General features: G+C 43.0%; 3 protein-coding genes across 4 annotated transcripts; 2 read left to right on the top strand and 1 right to left on the bottom strand.

Moving 5' to 3' along the window:
- Positions 1-793: 793 nt before the first annotated feature.
- On the bottom strand, positions 794-3,238 carry kctd12b (potassium channel tetramerisation domain containing 12b). The gene has a single exon (XM_042075201.1). The coding sequence runs from the start codon at positions 2,322-2,324 to the stop codon at positions 1,458-1,460; it is 867 nt and encodes a 288-aa protein (XP_041931135.1). The 5' UTR covers positions 2,325-3,238; the 3' UTR covers positions 794-1,457.
- A 7,712-nt stretch (positions 3,239-10,950) lies between these two features.
- On the top strand, positions 10,951-17,409 carry LOC121694819 (ribose-phosphate pyrophosphokinase 1). 2 transcript variants are annotated; one of them, XM_042075192.1, is made up of 7 exons: positions 10,951-11,260; positions 12,052-12,241; positions 13,645-13,743; positions 14,839-14,963; positions 15,180-15,353; positions 15,967-16,126; positions 16,458-17,409. In XM_042075192.1, exons 1-7 carry the CDS (start codon positions 11,139-11,141, stop codon positions 16,548-16,550), a joined length of 963 nt encoding a protein of 320 aa, XP_041931126.1. In that variant the 5' UTR covers positions 10,951-11,138; the 3' UTR covers positions 16,551-17,409. The 2 variants fall into 2 exon arrangements, with proteins under 2 accessions (XP_041931126.1, XP_041931127.1); XM_042075193.1 differs by having other exon boundaries at positions 10,952-11,260; positions 12,052-12,235.
- Positions 17,410-19,078: 1,669 nt separating this feature from the next.
- Positions 19,079-21,677, top strand: LOC121694823 (solute carrier family 25 member 53-like). The gene is made up of 2 exons (XM_042075200.1): positions 19,079-19,127; positions 19,602-21,677. The coding sequence occupies exon 2, from the start codon at positions 19,622-19,624 to the stop codon at positions 20,504-20,506; it is 885 nt and encodes a 294-aa protein (XP_041931134.1). The 5' UTR covers positions 19,079-19,127; positions 19,602-19,621; the 3' UTR covers positions 20,507-21,677.
- The last annotated feature ends 2,977 nt before the right edge of the window (positions 21,678-24,654 follow it).

A 24,654-nucleotide genomic window follows, 5' to 3' on the forward strand; every position in this document is an offset into this window, starting at 1 on the left:
CTTGATCTCTGTTCTCTCTTTTGTCTCACACATTATGCAGTGTGTGTTTGTCCATCCATTCAGCATACTCAAAAACACACTCTCTCACTCATAGACATTCACCTACATGCAAATATGTATAGTGAACACGCTCAAATGCACATAAACACACAAATGCGCTCACACACACACACACACACACACACACACACACACACACAATTCAAACAATATTTTACTTTACACCTATTTTAGCAACCACCAATGCAGATACATGTCTCTATAAGAGAGAGAGAGAGTGTGTGTAGAGATTGCTTTTCAGATAAAATGTGTGATTCTCGTATGCGTATGGCTCGCCTCTATTTCCTTGCTTTTAAGCACGCCCAGTATGATCTGCATTCCCCGTATCATAGCAACCACTGTCCATTATTTACTTGAAGCAACTAGCCACATTTTGAGATCTGACAGATTGGTCCACCTACTTCAAAGAGTCGGGGGTGGTTTTGTAAAGGTCTCCTTCCCCTAATGGTCTAAGCATTTACACAGCTTGACAGCTTTGGTCCCAGAGACGTTGTAAAAAATATTGTTGTTGAAAACTAAATCGAGCGACAGGCAGAGAGCGAGAGAGGAAGAGAGAAAGAGAGGGAGAAGCACCTCTTGTGCATGTCGGGAAGCATGGCCGACTTTCTGGGAAGAGAAGTAAGGGGAAAAAAAACACTGGCGAGGTCTCCCAAATATTTGGTAGTCAGATGAGAAGCGTTGGGTTTTGTGGATAGTCACAGCTGCTGGGGTCAACACTCACTCCTCTAAGCCCTTTTCGTGTGGCTCTACTGCCAGTATTTATTTATTTATTTTTCTCCGTTTTGTTTGTTTGTTTCTTACACATACACAGCTGTCAATACAGAGAAACTCTGGACCGAACCAGACGTCACCAAAGAGATAAGAGCGAGAGAGATAGAGAAAAATAAAAACAAGCTCACTGTCACAATTTTTTGTGCTTCAACCAAAAAAAAAGAGGCCAGGAAACATAACCATGTAGCAAGTAAACAGGCGAAGGTTGCAGGATGCAGTTTCTTTGTCTGAGCAATAGGGATGGGATGCAGAGGTGGGCAGACACCTTGCAGCGGGAAAGTTGGAGGTGGCCAGACATCTCCCGGCCGCAGGTTAAGTAGCGTCAGGTGGGCAGAGCCGTAGGACACTCGGTGGGATCTCAAGCTACGGGGGAGAGATGAGGAGGGTGGCGGGGGCTCTCGCAGGACACGGAGATGGGGGAGGCCAAAATGTCTAGACACCCCCCAATCTAAGACTAGAGGGGCAAGCCGTCAAGGATGTGAGCTCTGGATGGGGACGAGAGAGAGAGTCACAGGATGGGGGGCAGGGACGAGGAGGGAGGGGTGTGCGGGTGGGGGGTGTTTTCCAGAGGTGGAATGCGGGCAGGGGGCATAGGGGGATTGGGTTGGGGGTTGAAGCGTCTTGTCTCACTCACGGTAGAACACGTATTCGGTGTAGCTGGTCCAGATCTTGTCGTCAGTCTGCTCGTGGGCGAACGCGCAGGTCCCCGTGGAGTTGCAGGCCACCATGTGGAAACCGGCGTCGGCCAGCTTGTCAAAGGCCTGCTCCAGGAAGGTGAACTTCAGGTAGTAGCGCGACGTGTAGCGCTCGGGCGGTCGGTCAGGGTCACGGCTCTCGTTGAGCGTCTCGCCGAACACCTCCTTGGCTAGCGACGTCTTGCCGCACACCATGATGCGCGCTACGCGCCGGAACTTGGCGTCCGTCTGGCTGTCGCGGCCCAGCGTGTACGAGCCGCGGTAGCCAATGGTGATGAAGCCTGAGCGCTTGCCGTCGCCTGAGCTGGACGCCAGGGTGGCGCACGCGGCGGCCGCTGCAGCCGCACCCAACGAGGCCAGGTTACGTGCCGCCATGTCGGCACTCGGGGAAGACTCCTCGGGGTCGCTCTGGCACCCGTCGTCACCGAGCGAGTTCTGCTTGCTGATCTTGGGCGCCAGCATCTTGACGAGCTCGGGCAGGTTGAAGAACTCGGCCTCGCGCTGCAGACGCCCACGCTCGGGGAAGTGGTCGGGCAGCACCAGCTGCTGGTCCCGCATGTAGTCCAGGATGTAGCGGAACAGGAAGCCGTCACGGTCCACGAAGAAGCGGCCCTTGGTGTCGCGTGCCAGGCCCTTGGTGCTTTTCTGGCTGAACATCTGGCACAGGAGCGAGTCGGGCACGCTGATGAGTGTGGCGTAGCGTGTGATGTACACCTGGCCGCCCACATTCAGCTCCACAATCTCCGGGAAAGGCACCTCCTCCCCGGGCAAGCCGCTGGAGTTGTCCGGCAGAGCCATAGCTGAGGCGGTGGTGTGTGCGTCAAAGTGTATCCTCCCTGCAAAGCTTCCCTCACACTCCTGGACAAGAGAGCAAGGGCCACCCCTACTGCCCCTGTCTCAAAGCTTGCGCACTGCTCCCTGACTAATGTACAATTTTACGCGCACAGCTGTGGGCGACATACAATCTAGCAGCCAGCGTTTTTTAACGGTTTTCCGAAGGGAATTGTGGCTTTAAGCTATTTTCCCCATAAAAAGGTGAGTGTAATCGCTTGAGAGAGAGAGCCCTAGGGTACAATCCGATAAAAGGTGCTTTAATGCAGCAGGCGCTCCCGGTCCAGGATGGGATTTTCGAGCGCTACGGTTCGCTGTGGCACGAATGTGCAAAGCACAAACTCGACTCTAGTTAGGATCGGTCAGCGAATTGTGGCTTCTTCATGCAGGGCAAATGCTAAACAACCCGTCGCAACTGCTTCAGCGCTGACTCGACTATGTTGATAGCCTAAAATACACTAAGATGAGGAGAGTTTCTAAACCGTGACTGTTTTATCCTACTGCATAGCAAGATTTAACCTACTACACTACTCACCACAGTGCACTCTCCAATTTTGCTTACTGCATTATTACATCGTCAAAGCAAAAGAGTAGACTATGTCATTTAAACTATCACATTGAACGAGGTAAAGAAGCGTCGGTCAGATGGTAACTTGCCAGAGCTCTCCTCCGTATCACGGTGTGGGGTATATGAACTTGTAGAGCCCGTAGGAGAAGCAAATTGTGAAAATGTAGTGTCCACCAACAACACAATACATAACGATCTCCCAACCGTCCATTGTTGGGATATTCTCTCGCCCCGTGAGACAGCCAAACCTCTACACCCTCCGCGATAGCGCGTCTCGTTTCTCGCACTCCGAGCAATGGAGCCCGTAATAGTCCTCTTGCAAACTCCACCTACGTGACAGTGACGTCGCTTCATATCAATCCTTCTATGTGGCTGATGTTTACTTCCAATCCCAATCCGCCAACAACGCTGGCCTGGCCTAAATATTCTAAACAGGGACACACACAACACCCAAAAACATATTTCTAAAAAATCATCACTATCAAACTAGAATCAGGCTCAAATTGTGTTGATGACTTTTACGCAAAAATATTACGAAATTATGCAAATAATGAATTATTAATGCAAATAAATATATAGGCTACCAATTTAGTATGTCGGTGTTGGCGTGATAAAATGAAATTGTTCAGAAATTTTAATTGGCCACGTAGGTTTGTTCTACAATAGTGACACCTTGTGATAGTTGGAAAGCAATGAACAGTCAAGGTGACATTACGGTAGCTGCATATCCAAAATGCTAAATATTACATTTAGGCCTAATGATCAAATTTCAGGAGACTATAATAGTCAGTGAATGAATTAACAACTGTATTCTTTTTATATACATTCTGAGTTTACCAAAACTGACTAGTTGTTGCAGAGACAGGTACACACTGTGCCCAGACCCCAGTTTAATTCACTGACATTTGCTTGGAAGTCCAATTATAACCCGCCCCCCCACCCCCCAAGCCCCCTAATATATTATGCATAGTTCCTGCTGTATATAGCTTTACATTTACAGTACATGTATTCATGACCTTAGGTAGCGATTATTACATCAAGCAATAGGATGAGAGTGCAGAAGTTCTAAGTGTAGTAGTGTAGAAGGAGGAGGTAGAGGTGGGAAGAAGGGGTGGGTGGTGGGGGGGTTATGGTGAAGTGTGCAGACAGCAGACCCGCAGTGTGGACATTTCACGAAAACCTCTTCCCTAATAAATAACCAGTACAACAAACTATATTTGTTTTTTCTTTAATCCTGTTTACAAACAGACAAACCAACCATATCAAAACCATCTTTGGTGGAAGTAACAAGGCTGTCTGTCCTAACATTCACCAATAAGGGATCAAAAAGGGTAAGCGAGAATATAATTAACATTTCACAGGAAGCACTCACACCACATCTCTACAGGGGTCACCATAGGTCATGTCGGAGCCAGCTGATTGGCTGCCAGAGGTCGCTGTCCTATCCGTGAAAGTACTTGCCTCACTCGAGGACAGTCTCCAGGGCAGAGTGAGTCACACCCCAAGTGAAAATTATGATCTAGCAGAGTCATCTCTCCTGTCAGTGCAGTCTGTGATTTAAATGGCCCCTTCATAATCCCCAGCCCTCAACCCTCATGTTTTTCTGTCTGTCCTCAGTTGCATCACTCTCGTCACCGACACTTGGATTGCTCATTTCTCATTATTTCAGTCAGTATATGCCGCAAAGTAACAAACAGTTCAATGAATATGTACAATGAATTGTGTAAACAAAGGCTATCTCTCTCTCACTCTCTTTCTCTCTCTCTCACACTCTCTCTCTCTCTCTCTCTCTCTCTCTCCCTCATCACACTCTCATCACTGACAGGCTGGCTGATGTCCCACAGGTGCAGCTGGTTGGCAGCCCAGAGTCCCTGTTCAGAGGATAAAAACAAAGGACAAGGTTTCAGATGAATAAAAAAATAGACTATTCACCTGGCCATGTTCCAGAGTGTTTTTGTCCTCTTTGAGGGTAACTGTCATTGTGGCATACACAATAATCACAACAGTGAAGCATGGAAATATCTGCTTTGCATAGAAACTGAATGAAGGGCAAAAGCTAAACAGTTGATCTCCATAATTCAACAGACTTCTCTATAAAGCTGACAGGAATGCCATAGGCTACCCTCTGCAGCTGAAGCCCAGAGAGGAGATGGATGGGGTAGCTAAATTATGACAATATTTTGAGAATATTCCCCAAAGATTCACGTGTTTTCTTAACAAGAGGGCCGAGGGTCACTGTCCCCAGCCCTGATAATGAATTTATTCTGCTTTCCTCTTTGTGTTCAACGTGAAAAGCGGTGCAGTTTGGGTACACACACACACACACACACACACACACCCTTCCCTCTATCGTCGGCTGGTCGCATTTCTGCACAGGCCTCGTAACCTGTCATATCTCATTTTGCACAATGATCCAAAGCCGGATCCTTGCTGAGACTAAGTATAGCCCTCACATGAAAAAATAATTCTGTGTTATACATTTCCCCTCTCAGGGTGCACCGAAAGTCTCTCACATGTGCATTGTGCACCTCCAATATTGTGAAACTGGAGAAGTCGACGACTTGCTGGTATATTATCTTTCTTTTTTAAAGCTGTGAGTCAGTGATACCATGTCTTATTAAAAATGGAAGAGTGGGTTGTGTGAAGGAGGAGAGGGACAAGGAGGTAGCCAGAACTAACTGAGCTGTAGTGCTAAACCAGGCACTTTTCCCATGGGAAAGCACTTCCTTCAGACTGTCAGTGTAGACAGGAAAAGGGAATGAACTTCCCCAAACCCTGAACCCAAATAAGAGAAAAAGACCAAAATAAATTAACACAAACAGGACATTTGCTTACAATGCTTCAATGTGCTGTGTGCCCTTTGTGTGTGTTGGAAAAGCTTCATAAATAATAATACGTTTTACTCTAGACATACACACTCAACCGTTAGAGCCCAAGCTATTTATCGGACAGACATCATCAATCTGTGGATAACTCTAATCTTGCAGAAGACTTAAACATAGAAACGGTTTGTCACATTCTGATGTTGCATCAGCATATTAACCTCAGTTAGCCAATGACACACTGTTCCATGACTTGTAGTAGGAGGTGATGGTCTCCCATGACAACGCACAACCAGGCACCAGAGAACAAACTGATAGTGTCAAATGTTGTTTCTGCCATCTACTGGTGTCTTCCTGTATTGCACATCAGTGGCAGAAGAACACTTTTATGGGGTGGCCAAGGATATTTCAGTAGGTTCACAGACTATGAAAGAAAATGTAATTTATGCAACCTAGAGTTCTTCAAGGCCTAGCGTGGTCATAGTTCATAATTGCTCTTTTTGTTTTTTGTTCAATTTGACATATGAGGCTTTAATAACCGAAAGTCCTCTAAAATCCACACATCCTGGCAAAATTCCTTGCTCCAGACCACCAAAAACACAACAGCTGTTTTTCAAATCTTCAATTTAGTTCTACTGAAGATGTGGAAAAGGCAACATAGCACACTTTTTCACATACCTTTAAAGAACTTGGGGTATTCAGAGAATGTTCAGAGAAATGCAAGCGCCATTCTGCAGGAAGACTCAATTCTACGTCACTTATTCATTCATTAGGCCTACTGCTGATCAATCACCAGTCTACATTGGCCTTAATAATGAATCGGCTCATGCACCTGCCCTGTTGCCTTCAGGTGACGATTTTCGATGTAGCCACCTTTCCTCCCTAACCACCACCAGTTTGGCCCTTGTCCAGCCATCCAGTGGGTATAGGCTCCACCCCTGCCGTCTCGTTCCAGCAGGATCTGCCAGGTGCCACGCTCAGTGACCTGGACCTAGGACGGGGCCTGTGCCAAATACTCTCTCATTGTTGCTTATTGTATTCATTCATTTGGTATTCATCCATTTGCTTATGTCTTTCTCTATGTCTTAATTGTTTAACGACACTTGACAACAACGTTAATTTTTGGAACTTCCATAGAAACAGAGCAGAGACTGTATAGCACTGAGTATTGTATAGTCAAATTTGAATATAACGTGGCCAAAAGCTATCGTAGCCTTCTTTCTATCTGTTAAAGATCAACAGATCAGTGATTTACGCCTATCTGCTCGCCAAAAAAGCTGGTATTGTGTTTCCTGAATCCTTCAGGCATTCAAATTAAACTTCATTAAAAAACATGTATTTTTTTTTCTCCATTTCCTACCAATGTATGATGCTTGCATGAGGGAAACAATATAGGGTAGAGTGGGGGAAAACGCCCCCCTTAAATGTGATATTTCTGTGAAACAAAAAGCTAAATATGTGTAGAATTGCTATCTTAGTTTTGAGGGACAATGTCATGAATTATAAACCAAATATGAAAATTGTCCAGAGTTAACAGTTAATTAGTATTTCAACAACAACAAAAATTGAGCAAAAGGGGCATTTTGCCCCAGCGGTGGGGTAAAATGCCCCCCAAGGGTGGGGTAAAATGCCCCCACCCTGTCAAAGCAATGCCCCTCATACATTAATAGCAAAACCAAAAGTAAACAACTAACACAATATATTGTGGAGCAATAAAATATAACTAGAAAAGCATTTCCTGAAGGAAATACAGTGCATGAAAATACAAAAAATATGATGTAAAATATTGTACAGAGTAAAAATAAGCTATATTGGTTGCTAGGTAGATGAGGTTTAATATAGTTGGAATGACTGAACAGTTAAATAGGTGGATAGTTTATATGGTTAAATTATTTGCTAGGTAGATGAGGTTTAATATAGTTGGAATGACTGAACAGTTAAATAGGTGGATACTTTCAATGGTTAAATTATTTAGGTAGATAGTTGACGATAACTGACAGTTGGAATGGCTCTAATGTTTGCTAGTAGTTATGCTAACTATGTTAACAAAGATAATAATGCTAACAAAGTTACTATGCTAACTAGCATGCTAACTATGTTAAAATGCTAACTATGTTAACCATGTGACTTAGCTAACTTAGCTAATCATTTTTAACAGTTATGCTAACTATGCTAACTAGCATGCTAGCAATGCTAACATGCTAACCATGTTACTTAGCTAACCTAGCTAATCATTTTTAGCAGTTATGCTAACATGCTAACTATGCTAACCATGTTACTTAGCTAACTTAGCTAATCATTTTTAGCAGTTTTGCTAAAAATGCTAACAACGCTATCAATGCTAACTATGCTAAATAGCTATAGTGGGTAGGAGTCATAGTTGATGACAAGTAACAGTTACAATGGCTGAACAGTTGAAAAGTTCAGTAGTTTAAAGGGTTAAATTGTTTAACAGTGAAATATTGTAGTGAGGACTTTTATTTTGAAACAGTTTTTTGGCAGAGGAAGCAGTTGAACAGGATGTGTAGTCTTAATAAGGCCAGTTTGTATGCTTAAAGCCTGAGACTGGCAGTTGATCCAGGTGGCCTGAACACCTGCCATAGGATTCTAATTGCTTAACCCTCTAGGCGCCACGGTCGACTTTAGTCGACAAGATGCGGTACTGAATAAAACGGGCGATTTAGTCAAATAGGGTGTCATATTTCGTTCGACCTCCACTCCACTAGATGGCAGACATGTCATACGTCATCCCCGAGTCGAAAAATAGGCAGGCTTTAAACAAAACTTTTGAGCTACAGCGCATTGAATCAGTGCGTGATATATCGGAGCTAGTGTGTGTGTGAGCCACTTTGTCAGAGCGATATTGTCAACGTCAGCGAGTATTTGCATTAGATTATCGTCTAATGGCATCAAAAAAGTTTACCCGAAATTAAGTGTTGGGTCTTCTATTCGCGGACCCTGATTCTGAAGGGGAATATCTGCCTTCAGAAAATGACGGTGATTCGTTTAGTGAGGCTTCAGATGCGTCCCTGCCTTGCAATGATGCAGCTGGACAAAGTGAAAGTTTACTCCATAGTTTAGCTTACACCAAGCACAAACGTTGAATCGTTTGCCCAATGTCACTGGTGGGAATAATGTTTCACGGGTTCGGAGTGTTCATCGGGAAGTTAGCAGGGTGTTAGTGGTGTGGCGAACGAGGCTGAAGGTAGCCTAATGTCCATAGCGCTAGCTTCTGTCTTTTGAACGTGTGCCTCTCCGCAGTCGCGGCGACAGTAACGTGGTGGAGCCTTTGTCTAATGCCACTGGGTATGTTAGGCGAGGTCGAAGTGCTCATAGGACAGTTAGGGGGGAACGTAGAGGCAGTGTGGGGAGTCGCAATGAGAATGACAGTAGGCCTAGTCCGAGCTGCGCAAATTCTCTCCACTCGACGCTAGCGCGAGGCAGATCTGGCCATGCTGCTCGCAACAGGAGCAGAGGTGGTGACACGGGGCAGGAGAGCCATTAGGCCATGCATAGTCTATCACAAGATGATGGGAATGCCGGCACTGTATGGATAGGATATGGATATGGATAGTCATTATCTCTACAGCAAAAGGCCTGCTACATAAAAAAAAAAAAAATTGTCAGCCATTTATTAGTAATGATTTACACTGTTGATTATCTATTTCCCTGACCATTTAGGACATATATGTGTTCTTTTTTGTGTGTTCATGTCCTTGTGATGTGTGTGTCTTTGTCAGCTAAGAAAAAAACAACAACAAAAAACATCAACAAAAACTACAAAAAGAAAACAAATACTAACATTGTCTCTTGTCTTGTCTCGTCATCTCACTCCTGATCTGTGCCTTGCCATGGCAAGTGAGCTTTTGAACTAAACAGGTCTTGTCTACTTGTGTTTGTGTGTCATCTGAATAATATATATGTGCCCCATACATGGAATCAGAGTGCCTACTGTATGTAGTAAATGGAAAATCTCTACAGCAAAAGGCGCCTACTGCTACATGCATTTGGTTTGTTTCTGCCATTTATTAGTAATGATTTACATAGTTTATTTACTACTTAGTATTTACCTGAGCATTCAGTATTGTGCAATATAGCATACAGAAGGTGAGGGACATTTTGGGGAGAAAGAAGTGGTGCATTTTATCATTCAAACATGCGACTTTTCATGAAAATTCTATAATCCAAGATGGCCGCCACCATATGACGTCATAATATGCAAATTAGATATAAACATTTAATCCCTACATGAACTTTGGGTCAACCTTAATATTTCTGTAATTTACAGAAAGTCTCTATCTCTTATCACTTTTAAGATATAGCCTTTTGAAATGAAGATGTCAAAATCGAACGTTTCGGAAAAAAAAACCTCTGGCGCCTAAAGGGTTAAATCCTTCGATGGATTAAAATATTTGTTAACTTCAATCATGTCTTCCTGGGAGTACTGAATGCAACCTTGAGATTGTCCCAGAATGTGAGCAGGTTTCTCTAGTCGACATGTTTATGTTCACATTGCCTTTGCTTCAGGGTGTGGCCTAATGTATAGGCTAAATCGAGTTCAGCAGTGAAGCACTGGTAAAACTATGGTCGTGGAATAGACTTCCCATGATGCCTGCCCTTCTTCATCTTCATGTCCCCAACCATACATCTTCCAACCTACACCGTCCAGTCTTTACAGTGCGATTTAAACTTTAACTTAATATTTAAGCATTCCAACAGGAAAGTGGAGGGGGGGGGGGTCCTCTGATTTGTGTAGCCAGCCAGATAAAAGATAAATAACCCATTAAACCTCAGATTTGTATTATAGGCCTCTCATTTCTTTTTATGAAACCACATTGAAATAGGTGAAACAGTAGGCTAATAAATAATAGGCAAGTCGTTTTGTTCATCAACTGACTGGACCCATCTTAACCAACCTGCATGTGTTACAGAGCATATGAATATCAAACAGATATCACTGGCACTGATTTCTTTTTCTCAGGTTTTATTGGCTATGATAGCTGTAAAATAATAATAATAATAATAATAATAATAATAATAATAAAAACATCTACTCTTAACGGGCAGGAGTCAGAGATTACTAAATCAGAGACTTTATAGAGGAAAGGACTTTGACTAAATCTTTGGCTTAGGCTATAATTCATTCCGGACACGAAAGAGTGCTTATTTGACGTCACCGTACTACAGGGGTTGGGCTAACAGGAAATCTCGCGCGCAACTGTAGAGGAGCGCGTGAGGACAACGATGGCGGAGAGGTAGGAAAGGTAGTAACCTTTTAAGGGTTTGACCATTTGAGAAGTAACATCGCAATCTACAAATTCGTAACTGTAGGATTAGAACAGTGTTGGATTTGATTGATTTGACATTCCCGGCAAAAGCAACATCAGGAAGATGCCGAACATCAAGATTTTTAGCGGTAGCTCGCACCAGGACCTTTCCCAAAAAATTGCCGACCGACTTGGTTTAGAGTTGGGGAAGGTCGTCACCAAGAAGTTCAGCAATCAAGAAACATGGTGAGTGTGTAATGTATGACATTATTTATTTTACTGGACCATCAGGAGTTATCATTTTACAGCATCGCTTGCTGTAGAGGCCACAAGTGTTGCCATTGGGTACCAAGAGGCCATGTGGGTAATGGAGTTTACCGAAGAGAAACCCACACTGCGAGTGGAATGGTTGAAGCATGTGCCACCACAAGTCCCATAATGCAATTTGATTATACGTCACTGGTTGGTTAAGCTCACGAGTTTCATGTGTTTCTCTGATGCGTGGTCCAGAAATGTTTCATCATTTTCAAACATCGTCTTTTTCCCCACTGCCTGTGAAAGTTTAATGTTAATGTTAAATTATATTGCTTTCAAAACGTAAAGCCCACATAGTTAAATTAAAGGATAATGGTGTTGTGTAACAAACAGCGATTAGAAGTTTCCAGAGCTGGAAAGCTAGACAATGACTACATTTCAATGTTTTAGAAACAGAACTTGCATAAAGCATAATAACCACACCCTTACATGCTTGGTTGTATGTAAATCTACAGTCTCATATCAGGTCTTACTGAACACACACATGTAGTGTCTACCAAATGTAATTTGGTTACATGCAAAACATGCACTTGTGATAGTAAGAATTGCCCTAACCACAGTCAGATGCATACATTTAGATGTTAGTGACATTAACTACTAATTATGCTTTATTTTTCCTTCAGAGTTATAATATAACTACACATTCTTCAGACCTTTTACTTCTTTCATACACACATGTGTGTGTGTCAGTGTTTTATAAATGGTTCTCTTTGTGTGGCCAGTGTGGAGATTGGTGAGAGTGTGCGCGGGGAGGACGTTTACATCGTGCAGAGCGGCTGTGGCGAGATCAACGACAACCTGATGGAGCTGCTGATCATGATCAACGCTTGCAAGATCGCCTCCGCCTCCAGAGTCAGCGCCGTCATCCCCTGCTTCCCCTACGCCCGCCAGGACAAGAAGGACAAGGTGGGGGTGAGGGACGTTCACCTGAAATTATGCCCCATCCACCACACTGACGTGCACTCCTGTCCTGTACTCAACTGGGTGAAATAAAGGGCACTAAATGGAAAAGGGATAGGGGCAAAAGCTCTCCGCACTAAGGCACTCCTCGAGTTAAATGTCTAAAAAATGCCCATGTCTAGTGGCTTGTACCTGGCTTTTTTCTTTTTTCTTTGCACTTTTCCCCCGTGAACACCAGAGAGCTCCTTACTGCAGTCACATCAAGACACTATAGGATAGAGCTCATCTACAGCCTATGTTTGAAATAGAGGAGAGTCGAACAGTTTAAATTACACAGAAGTAGAAGTCGTTAAACTGGTTTGTTGGATCAAATTGGGTTGATTACAGGCATGTGTTTTCTGTAAGTTGTCTGTAAGTTTTCTGTAAGTACTTGTCATTATCTGTCTTGTATTGGGACAGTAAGATTGCTCATGAGCACTCTATGATGGAGAAAAAGACCTGCAGAAAGAGTGTGTGTGTGTGTAAAGGAAACTGAGATAATGGTAATGATGTTACTTTCTTGTGGACATTCATGGCATATTTCTGGATAATAGTTTCTTGTTTGTTAGACACTTTATTCTGAAAACAAACCAGCACAGAGTGAACCTGTCCTTATCTCTTCTCGTGACTTGCTGGAAAACAGTTCAGTCCTTTCACTGTAGCGCAGCTGAGTCCATTTCAGATATGCACAGGAGTGGCCGATCAACAACCAAGCCTATTTACATTACACAACAGGATGCAGGATACAAGGACTATACCTAGATTGGCTGACGTCAGTCACAAAGATGCCACATGTTGTACCCAGGATCCATAATAGTCCACTTTCTGAGTACCACATGTGCTGCCAGCAGCCTTAATGCCCAACCAAAAGTACAAAATCACCAATACTGGAAGTTTAAATGCACACAAGTGCCTTGCAGTTTGTGGCCGTCTATGTGGAGAAGCTTGGAGGAGGAACTCTTTTAGGCGAAATATTCACAAGGTGTTGTGGTACAAGGTCTCAGCTTATTAATGGACAATCGTACCCACAGATTAATGAAGGACTTTGTTTCCCTATCTGACGAGGGGCTGCAGGATAACAATATGTTTCATTGTCTAAACATAGACAAAAATGCTACCAATGTTTACATTTAGAGTGCCCCTTTTAATGTAGCCATACGTGCTTCCTCCATTTATGAAAAATGTGTGCTCTTAATACACTCAACATCTGTCTAGGTTATTTAAATGAAATTCAGTTATTTTAATTCCAGTTGGGTTAAAATGCAACAGTTTTAGATGGCTGTATATTCTGGGATTGAGATCCTTATTTAGTTGTTGCACTGCTGGAGGTGATGGCCTGGAGTTGCCTCTAACCAGCCGTCTATCTCCTATTTAAGAGTCGAGCTCCCATCTCCGCCAAGCTGGTAGCCAACATGCTGTCTGTGGCCGGGGCGGACCATATCATCACCATGGACCTCCATGCCTCTCAGATACAGGTAGGCCGTGCTGCTACACTCCACTTGATGGAAACTCCAATTAAAGGGACATTATGCAGGTGGTTATATGTTTTTAAATTAGGCTATTTTTAAGGTGGCTTTTTTGAATAGGATCCTCATATACATGTTGTTGTATGTTATTGTCATATAAAGAAGAGATGCACACAAATCACCGTTGGACACCCTGCATTTGAAACTCAGCAGAAATGTAAACCTTTTTACAGACCTACTTTTACAACCAGAGTATGTTGCCATAGTTCAGTTCAGTTAGCAGGGCAGGTACCAACTATGCTGCTGTTGGTATGGTGTTAAGCTAGTCAAAGCTTGTTAGCTATTGGCTAGTTTTAGACAGAATTTTAACTCCGTATTCTGTAGAAGGCACTCTCATCTCAGCATAGAGGAAGTGATCAGGCTGTCTTTCAGACTGTCTGTCAGGCTAAAGTGAGAGAATCCTTGTGGTTGCCTGTGGCTGTTATTTGTGTAATTTATATCCTGAAAGATTCAACTACCTGCCCAGACATGCTGCCCTTAATACCTCGTCACTCGTGTGGGAAGTAAATGTCAACATGCCAAAGCTTGTTTGAAATTAAATGTTATTGTTTATATCTGCATTTTTTTTGTTCAAGGATATATTTTTTTAAGCAGGGTTCCGTCCGTCCTTATACAAGGTTCTATCTGATAAATTAATTTTCTTTAACCTTTGATGTGTAAAATAACAAATGTTATATGATGTCTACTATGTTGTCTTTTTAAACCACAGAAGACCACACATCTTTAGCAAAGGAGCACTTTCACTTCTAGTTTTGCATCACAATATGGAGAAACATTTAAGCACACTAATCTTAGCGGTCAGATGTAAACGACATGAGTGCCAAAACACAATACAGAGCAAGTACTCAAATAATATCACAATGTTTGCGCATCTTTATATCAGAGTATGTTGCAATCTGCAATCTATTGTGCAGGGCAGTGTTCTGAAACACAACAATATTAGCTTTTAGGGATGGGGGACAAAAAAAAAATTAGTGTAAATCCTTTAAAGGCTTTTAATCTTGACACTTAGTTCCCAGTGTGCTTCTCCCCTCACGTATCCAGGGCTTCTTCGACATCCCTGTGGATAACCTGTACGCAGAACCTGCCGTGCTTAAGTGGATCAAAGAGAACATTCCGGAATGGAAGAATTGCACCATTGTGTCCCCCGATGCTGGAGGCGCTAAGAGGTTCGTGCTAGGTTTTCTCACCTCCTCTTCCTGTTTCACACACTGTCGTCCCTCTCTGCTTGCCTTCTGTGTGTGTGTGTGTGTGTGTGCGCGTGTGTGTGTGTGTGTGTGTGTGTGTGTGTGTGTGTTTGTGGGTTTGAGCGTGATGAGTTTCCATCGTCACTGTCAAGTGTTTTGTTTTTTCCTGCCTCTAATATGTTTTTTCCGCTCCCGCAGGGTCACATCCATAGCAGACCGTCTGAATGTGGACTTTGCCCTCATCCATAAGGAGAGGAAGAAGGCTAATGAGGTGGACCGCATGGTTCTCGTCGGAGATGTGAAAGACCGCGTGGCCATTTTGGTCGACGACATGGCCGACACTTGTGGCACCGTCTGCCATGCTGCTGACAAGTGAGTGTGTGTGTGTGTGTGTGTGTGTGTGTGTTTAGAGCTCATGTGGATGCATGTAATGGTGTTAGCAAGCTCGACTGTGTGTGTGTGTGTGTGTGTGTGTGTGTGTGTGTGAGGTTGTATTATCAGTGGTCTTCTACACACTAGGTCCTGAAATAGTCAGCACACTGCAGTTGCTCCACTCATTCCTCCATGTGCTTATCGTGACCGATTCTGTAATGTTTAGGTGAAATTTGATTCGCTTAAATAGGTGTTGGAATGGGTAGTGGGGCAGTGATGGTGTAGTGGTTTTAAGAAAACTTGGGTTTCAAAGAAAATCGTGGTTTGATGCCCGCCTGCCCCTGAGTGAGGCCTGAACTCTGAGTTGCTCCAGGGGGACTGACCCTACAACTGGTCTCTGGACGTTGCTTTGGATAAAAGCATTAGCTAAATTAATTTAAAAAGAAAGTGTGGTAACCCTGCTTATAATCTCTCTCTCTCTCTCTCTCTCTCTCTCTCTCTCTCTCTCTCTCTCTCTCTCTCTCTCTCTCTCTCTCTCTCTCTCTCTCTCTCTCTCTCTCTCTCTCTCTCTCTCTCTCTCTCTCTCTCTCTCTCTCTCTCTCTCTCTCCCCAGACTGATTTCAGCTGGTGCCACAAAAGTTTACGCCATTTTGACCCACGGTATCTTCTCGGGTCCAGCCATTTCACGTATCAACAACGCCGCCTTTGAAGCCGTCGTCGTGACCAACACCATTCCTCAGGAGGAGAAGATGAAGCACTGTCCGAAAATCCAGGTGTGCCACTCATTACCCACCCGAAACGGTCCTGTATTACATCACTGTCTACAGGCTTCAGCATATTTTTTTTTTTTTTTTTTTTTTTTTTTTTTTTTTTTTTTTTTTTTTTTTTTAATAAATAAACCTCTTTTTAACCCAGTCCCAAACAGAATGTTGATGTTCTCCAGTCTGTGAATCTACGTTAAAAGGATTTGAAACTAGTGGCTCCCACAACCTTTTTTCATTTTAAGGCCTATTCCCTTTCATGGCTGTGAAATATGGCTGATGTCCAGCTAACAAGTTATTTTCTGTGTTAATATGTGTGTGTGTGTGTGTGTGTCTTCCTCAGGTCATCGACATCTCCATGATCCTGGCAGAGGCCATCAGGAGGACTCACAACGGCGAATCAGTCTCTTACCTCTTCAGCCACGTTCCCTTGTAATCTCTGGTCTCCTCTCCCCCCCCCCCCCCCCCCCCCCCAAAACACACACACACACACACACTAACACACACCTACACTCTACCCCACTCCCTGGAGGTCCTCTCTCTATCCCTTCGTACCGGAGTTGTCTAAGGCTGATCCGATATCCTCTCAACTCATCTATCCCAAGCTCACAAGATGGCTGCCCCATCAGGCAGACTGACAGAGCGGAGGACATGCCCATCCCCCCTAGTGACTATCCGTGAACCAATTTCCAAACAAAGCCTTCTTCGACGAGAATGGTCATATCCAACATGCAGCTGTTACAAACTCAAGTTATTGAGTTAAAAAAAATATTTAGGTCATTTCGTGGTGATGTTACAATTTTATTTATTGGTTCCTGATTTTTAACTGTAGCTTTGATAATCAAATCAGAAAGGTCAAAAGTGTTAAAGTCATCAACAAATTCATACTGACCAATAGGGACCTATAATTAACACCACCCAAATGCCTGATGGAGGAATGTGATGAAAGGCAGTGAGTGAGTGAGTGAGTTCTTTTCTTTTCTTTTTTCTTTCCCTTTTTCCCCATAAGACACAAGCTTGTCTGAGGGCAAGAACTTCCTGGAGAAGAGTTGATGTGCTGTTTTTATTTTTAATCTTTTTTTGTGCATTTTTTTGTAAAGAGATGACATTTCTATGGACACTGGACAGTAGTTTTAGTCACAGTTACTCAAAGAGGTCACATCATGGAAGTGCTTACCTTTCTGGTTCATTTCTGCTTTTTTTGTATGTGGCTGGTTTTTCTTCTTTGGGGGTTGAACACTCCATTATGGATTGATAACTTTGTTCTTATTAAAGAGTCCTGATGAAACCATAAAGATAGTGGTGAATTGTTCTCTGTCCCTTCCTAAATGTGATCTGAGAATTCTTGTAAGGTATCAGCAATGTTAGGCTAGTCACATTAACTTATTAATCGCAGGTATGTATGTCCCTTGATGGTGATCAAACTGTGTTCAAGTTATATATATATCGTCTAACAAGTAATCTGTATGGAATTTCACTTTTCAACATACTGGGCACTGATTTTGCGCGCAAGGGGTACCCAGTCTAAAATTGATGAAAAGGGTCATGATCCTACCTGCAACGTTACACATTGCAGTACCAGATGTTCAGTGCGCCCATCTCTTGTATAGGTTCGATGGGTCTGGGATATCATGGAGTTTTAGTCAATTCTAAGTCAGGAGATATCAAGGTATTTGTAGCATATTTAAAATTTAGTTGCCATTTATCAATAATAATATTTTCCATGCAGAACTTTTTTTCTTGAGTTAATTCACATGCTTCCTGCAATACTCTGTCCATTAAAGGTCATGGAAATGCAGCTAGTCTGGCAACCCTGACTGTAAGTGACTGTAAGTGATTGTAGGATCAATGTGAGTTATGATCCTCAATAATGAGATTGGTAATAAAAATGTAAATGAAATCCGTAATGAAACTGATTATCAGATGGCCAGATAAAGAACCAAATGTTTTCCAGTTTTACTCAAAGCAACAAAGCTAGCTAGGAGATGCAGTGTGGAAGAAATTGGTGAAGGACACAATTTAAGTTTTCGAAGTGCATCCGAGTGTAGTATCTTACTGTGAGAGGATGATCGATGGATAGGCCTACCCCTCATTATTTTAGCAGATGGGAAAATGTCTGGTTGAAACTTCGGTTACTCACATATGGGGAACTTGAGGCATGATCTTAGTATGACATATGGGGACTTATATACAAGCATGCATCTCCCCTTTAGTATGACATTCGGGGAATAATAGATGCAATTCAATCATCATCACAGTATGACAGGCCTTTGAGGAACTCGATCCATGGATATCAGCATGATAATAGTCTGTCATGCATGTATCTTGTTCCCCTGCTAGAGCTGTGTGTCTTGTATGAAAGCAGAACTTTGTCTGTGATAGTTGTGACAGTTAAGACTAGTGGTAGAGACAGCCATTTCACGTGAATAGTGTAGGCTCATACATACAATACGCCATTTATCATTTGCTCATTATTAAATGTGTTAGGTCAAAGTTCTACAGACCATGTTAAAAAAAAATAATTCAGGCTATTCACTAGGCCATATGCTAGGCTACAATTCCACATATCAAACTGATTTATGCTTAATAGAATTTCATCCTAAGAGTCTACATGTAGTGTTATTTTTTGGAGATATAGTCCTATCAGCTTCGTCCTGTGTATAAAAAATAGGCTAATTAGCAGGGCACTCCGACCATAATTGGTTTGATTGATTAGTGACGAATTGGTGTCGTCAGTAAAACGTTGTATAAATCCACCAATGGTAATTCTAGAAGAGGCGGGATTATCTCTGTGCGCAGGGTGTGACGGCTAACAGTTATGTGGCCACAATCAGTGTCAGCTATTTTCATTTTCATTGTAATGTGCTAAAACCGATAATCTACATCTGATATGTTTTGACATAAGATTTTTTCAGCGGTAGTTTGTATTGTGTAGCTGTAGCCTAATGACGTGACAGTCCTGAAGTAGCCTGTAGCCTATGGTGCATCATTTCATTCAAAGACCGGCAAGCAGGTAGCTCTTTCATCTTTGATAAGCTTAAAACCAAAACTCGAGTTTCCAGCAGACTATATAGGCGACATTTCCATCGACTTTATACTTGGCCAATTAGTAGCATACATGGAGTCGGCACATTTTAAAAGACAGTGTGTAACCTGCAACATAGGCTAACAAGTGCAAGCTATCGTTTCTCGCATGCATGCATTTCGCTTGAACATCACAGCAGCAAGATGTAAACGATTATGGGAAATAGCATTTGACAAGCTCCATATGGGCTATGAAGATGTTCTAGTGGCCTCATAGGCGGCGTCAACAGGAAACAAAAATAATCGGCGCAGGGGCAAGATGATCTAATCGTGGCCACGGCAGAGATTGGGCGATTTATAACAGACCTAGTTCAAATTTTCATTAATCTGTTCTGTTGTTGTTTGTGTTGTTTCACTGTATTTTTACTATTACTGAATTGGTTGTGTACCCCTGCCTTTTCAGGAGTGTACCTACAGTCAGAGATGGGACAGGAAACTGTGAATGATGGTGATGCTGCGACCGACACGAGTTCCGCGACACGTTTCCGTAGTTACCTGCATGGTGGTACATCCAGCCTTGTATCCACGCTGACAACTATTGCAACATTCCCGCTATACAAGACAGTGTTTCGCCAACAGCTGCACAATACGCTTGTACGAGAGGCTGTGGCTCAACTCTATGGGGAGGGGTTGCGCAAGCTTTACCGCGGCGTTGCTCCTCCGCTTTTAGTCCGGACACTCCAAGGCACATTGTTATTCGGCGTTCAGGACACCCTACAACGTCGTTCCTCTAACCTGGTCCCAGAGCACCTCCCCAGGCCACTGCTCCAGGCTGCAGCAGGTGTGGGAACTGGCGTGGTGGAGGCTCTGGTATTCACCCCGTTTGAACGTGTGCAGAACGTGCTCCAGAACTGCAGAAACGACCGCCGCCTCCCAACCCAGTGGAGCGTCCTGGTGCGTTTGAGCTCTGAGCCGCTTGCCCTCGGGTTCTACCGAGCCCTGCTGCCCATTATTGCCCGCAATGCCCTGGGCAGCGGCCTTTACTTTGGTCTGAAAAACCCAGTGAGGGATGCCTTGGACCGGCAGGGTCTCTCTCCCATGGCCTCATCGTTCACCTCAGGTGCGGTCAACTCCCTGGTAATCAGTCTGCCACTTTACCCACTTTCGGTGCTGGTGGCCAACATGCAGGCTGGCGTGGGGCAGGAGGACACCAGGGGCGGGCTAAAGGCGAGTGCCCGCAAGCTTTGGGCGGCTCGTCAGCGGAGCGTAGCGCTGCTGTACCGCGGAGGCTCACTGGTCATCCTGCGCTCCTGCGTCAGCTGGGGCATCACCACGGCCATCTACGACCGCCTGGATAGAAGCTCGTGAGACAAAACCACACCTGGTGGATGAGACAAAGAGATGCACACCTGATGGAGGGGGGTGGACGCAGCCCAAGACACACCAGAAGTTCTTACCAGGAACACATCAGGCTCGGCCTGGGGGAGCAACCACTCCAGTGATGACGGCTGTCTGGGCTCTTTGTCTTTGTCACTTTTCCTCTCTCTCTTTCTTCTCCTTTGCAGCAGATAGAGAGGGGAGTGGTGTCCAGTGGTGCTCCAACAGAGCTCTGCACTTCTTCTTCAGTAGGGATGTCAGGACATTTCTGGACTTATATATCTCTGTTCTTATACCTCTGTAGTTACTGTTCTGTTCACATACAGTATGCATAATGTACTGTAAGGCAACCTATGCTGTAGCCTAATTTATCCCCTGAATCTGTAGAGTTGGAAATAAGAGGGACGTGAGATGCATCATAGGTTGCAGAGGTTTTTATTTTATTTTATTTATCTATACATTTTCATAGGAAATTGCACCTATATCAATGGCTATAATTATAAACGAGAAAAAAAAGGGACAGGTGTAAAGAACACACTATAGCTTTAAGCTGGGAGATCTGCGTATTGTTAACATTACATGTGTGTTGGACCAAAGACTGACCAGGCAGTGTCCTTTATTTTCAAAGCCAGTATTTATAGATGTGAGAGATTATTACACAACATGCCATTTTCTTTCCATGGCTAATGGTTCTATGACTATAAAAAACATTGTGTAGGTTAATTATAAGCCGTGTGGTCCTGCTGTTCCTTATTTGGGCCCCTCATTATCCAATGCAAGGTTTCATTGCACATACCATCAAGGATCGTCAGATGGTGCACTGTGTTGCTGACATGCTTATCCTGTTGTCATGCATGTCTTGACCACGGCAGTGAAGAATGTTATTCTGTGTTTTAATATCAACGTTTTTATTTGTTATTAAAATTCATAAGGGAAACAGACCTGATGTGGGACAATCAGGAATCCCCTAAACGTACTCAGGAGTCCACATGACCACCACTGCCATATTTCCATCTTGGAAGTGCTTTATTTCATCTTAATATAATCTTAATTTATTTAATCTTTATCTCTGTTCTGTGGTGAGTGTATGCAGGAAGCATCTAAATGGATGCAGTAGGATTCCAACTACAGGCAGCCAACTGTCATGTATCAATATCTACAAACTTTATCTATCAGAAAGGATGTTAAAGAATGACAAATGTTCTTTCTCAGGGTTTAAGTTTCAGTCAGTGTTTACTATTATAAAATTAAACAGATACAATTTAGGCCTTGATATAACCATTTTATTTTACTTTTAATGACAGGAATGTGTAAAACGTTGGTCTATGTTTACAAAAATCATATGCTATATCTTTATACTAAAGTGATTATGAAACTAACACTATCCTGTTAGTTTGCATCCATTGTTTTGTTCTTCTGGCTACCTTCACTATGAACATTCATTAATACCCCTTACATGACTATAGTAATTTCCTGTGTATTAGCCGCATTGTGTATAAACCGCGGGACAGTGTTTTATGCAAGTTAAAAAAACATAAGCGGCTAGTTGGGAAATTACGGAAATTACATTTATGTAGAAATTAGTCTGGATGTGTTGTGTTCATATTTGTTGATAGAGTGTGGCACTGGAACGACATGCAGGCCTCTTTGGATCAAGTGTCAATATGTGTCGACTGATAAGTTTCAGGCTACTAACAGTCCATCACTCAAGACAACAGGCCTGGCACCACAGCATGTCTCTCAGAAAGGTTCGGGGATGGAAATTGATCTGCAGTCGTGTGGGATGGTATTAAGTTGCCTCACCTGTCAAGTGATGGTATTGAGGAGCGAGGCATTCTAAGGGCTAGTTTCCTGGACATAGATTAAGTGTAGTCCTAGATTAAATGAGAATTTCAGTGAAGATCTCAACTCAAAAAGAGCTTTCAGTCTAGAACTGGCTTAATCCAACGGTGCCTTTCCCATTACTGCTGTAGACACTCTAAAGCACATAGTTCTTCACTGAAGCCATCTAGGGCTGTCTGGAGAGGGGGTTCTCCACCAGAGATGTAAGTACAACTGGAAGAGCAGGTCAGCTGAGACCCACATCCCAGACATCAGCTCACCTGATGCCCACCTGCCCGAGTGAGGCCTGAACTCTGAGTTGCTCCTGGGGGACTATCCCTACTACTGGTCTCTGGATGTAGTTTTGGATAAAAGCATTAGCTAAATTAATTTTAAAAGAAAATGTGACTCTGCTCATGAATATTCTCTCTCTCTTCCTCTCGACTAACAGCTAGTACTACAGAAGTCTACACCATTTTGATCTGTGGCATTTTCTTGGGTCTGGCCATCTCACGCATTAACAATGCTGCCTTTGAAGCCGTCATAGTGACCAACACCATTTCTCAGAAGGAGAAGATGAAGCACTGTCCGAAAATGCCACTCATAACCCACCTGAAACTTTCCAGCGTTATGCTACCATCTGCAGGCTTCTCACAAATGAGATTTTAGCAGGTCATTTCGGACAAAATTTTGAATTTGTTTTCTGAATATCATGATTTTAATACAATGAAATGGTGAACAAGCTATCTGTTGAAACATGGAAATCACTCCAGCAGTGCGGCTATTTAATGAGGCACAAACATAACAGTGGTGAATGAATGTGAATTTGGAGAGGGCTAAGCTTCCACAAGGGGCCAGTGTGACTGCAGGTTTTCACTCCAGTCAAGCAGAAGCAGACTTAGGCCTAGTCTACACGTACCAAACCGATCTAAGTAACGTGTTGAGATGGATCCGTTTGGACGCAAATATTCTTGATATGGTTCCAGGGAAGACGGAGGAAAAAAAGATCGGTTTGGTATGTGTGGACTAGGCCTAAAGGTTTTCTCTTAAAAGCCAATCAAATATCTGCTGAGACTAATTTAGTAAGGAAAAATGACAGCTCATGGAGAAATGCTCAGTTGCTATCGTTTCTTGCACAAGCATGCTTGCAGTGACTATGATTGGAAAATGAATGGCCATGCATTACAAACTTGTAGTGGTCCAGTCATACTGAGAACATGTCTGTCTTCCATCATACTAAGTTTGGGTAGGCTAATCATTTTTAGGATATTATTACCCATGGCCCTTCAAGATAAGGCATTTCTGTGAGTATAAAAATTATAACAAATCAAGGATAAAAAAATGTATGAAAACAGGAATGTAGCAAAAATATTCCACAGGTCTCTGTCAAGTATCGGATTTTGTGTCATTCTTTTCAGATATGCCAACACCCACAGCCAACTGTAAATGTGTATGTGGATTAGTTATGACAGAGTGTGTGAATTAGTTAAGACAAATGTGTGTGGAATAGTTATGACAATGAATGTCATCCTAAGCAAGCCACAGAGTACCTGGAAAGAACAAACCCTGTTTTATCGGTTTTCAACTTTAAATGTCCCATCAACAATTAGTGGGAATATGAACAGATCCTAACTTTACGTGATAGGCTGCTGTCTAGTTACGTAGGCCTATATAATTTATTTTAGTTGACTTATTGTTAAGTTTAGTTTGTGATGATCTGCAAGTGATTATTTCAAACAGTGGTGAGTGATAGGCTATTGTAGTATAACCATTTATGTCTTTATGGAGTGGGGGATACTTACATCATAAGTATATTCTGATGACCGCCTAGTACTGTACAGGGAACTAGAGGTATGAACTTTATATAGTATAACATTTGAGGAACTAGAAGCATGTATCTCTTCTAGTAAAGTAGAGAGCCATTTCACACAATATAAGCCTATATAGGCCCATTTACCATTTGCTCATTATTAAAGGTGTTAAAGTTAAAGTTAAAGTAAACACTACACACATTCAAATAAAAAAAAAAATGTTTTTTATGTTCAATCCAGGCTTATTGTTGGAGATATAGGCTAGGCTTAGGTTCTATATAGCCTACAATTTGGAAATAGCTTAACAGGTCACTCCGATCATAACTGTTTTTATCGATGTGTCTAGTCTTAGATTCGAGAAGATGTATGTTGCCACCATCAGTGTCGGCTATTTTCATTTTCACTTACTCAGTTCACATCCTGCCCGCAACAGCCAAATGATTGGCCTGCGCTGTATGTATGTCTAGGAGTCTACTTCCTAGTGCGTCGATGTTCATTGTTCGTGTT

This window comes from Alosa sapidissima, chromosome 20 (genome assembly GCF_018492685.1).
Source record: "Alosa sapidissima isolate fAloSap1 chromosome 20, fAloSap1.pri, whole genome shotgun sequence".
In the NCBI taxonomy this organism is placed as follows: domain Eukaryota; kingdom Metazoa; phylum Chordata; class Actinopteri; order Clupeiformes; family Clupeidae; genus Alosa; species Alosa sapidissima.

Coding starts and splice junctions, on each gene's coding strand:
- kctd12b (XM_042075201.1), bottom strand. CDS start 2,324: ATGGCTCTGCCGGACAACTCCAGCGGCTTGCCCGGGGAGGAGGTGCCT.
- LOC121694823 (XM_042075200.1), top strand. CDS start 19,622: ATGGGACAGGAAACTGTGAATGATGGTGATGCTGCGACCGACACGAGT.
- LOC121694819 (XM_042075192.1), top strand. CDS start 11,139: ATGCCGAACATCAAGATTTTTAGCGGTAGCTCGCACCAGGACCTTTCC. Junction 12,242..13,644: donor ACAAGAAGGACAAGGTGGGG/GTGAGGGACGTT, acceptor CTCCTATTTAAG/AGTCGAGCTCCCATCTCCGC. Junction 15,354..15,966: donor GTCTGCCATGCTGCTGACAA/GTGAGTGTGTGT, acceptor CTCTCTCCCCAG/ACTGATTTCAGCTGGTGCCA.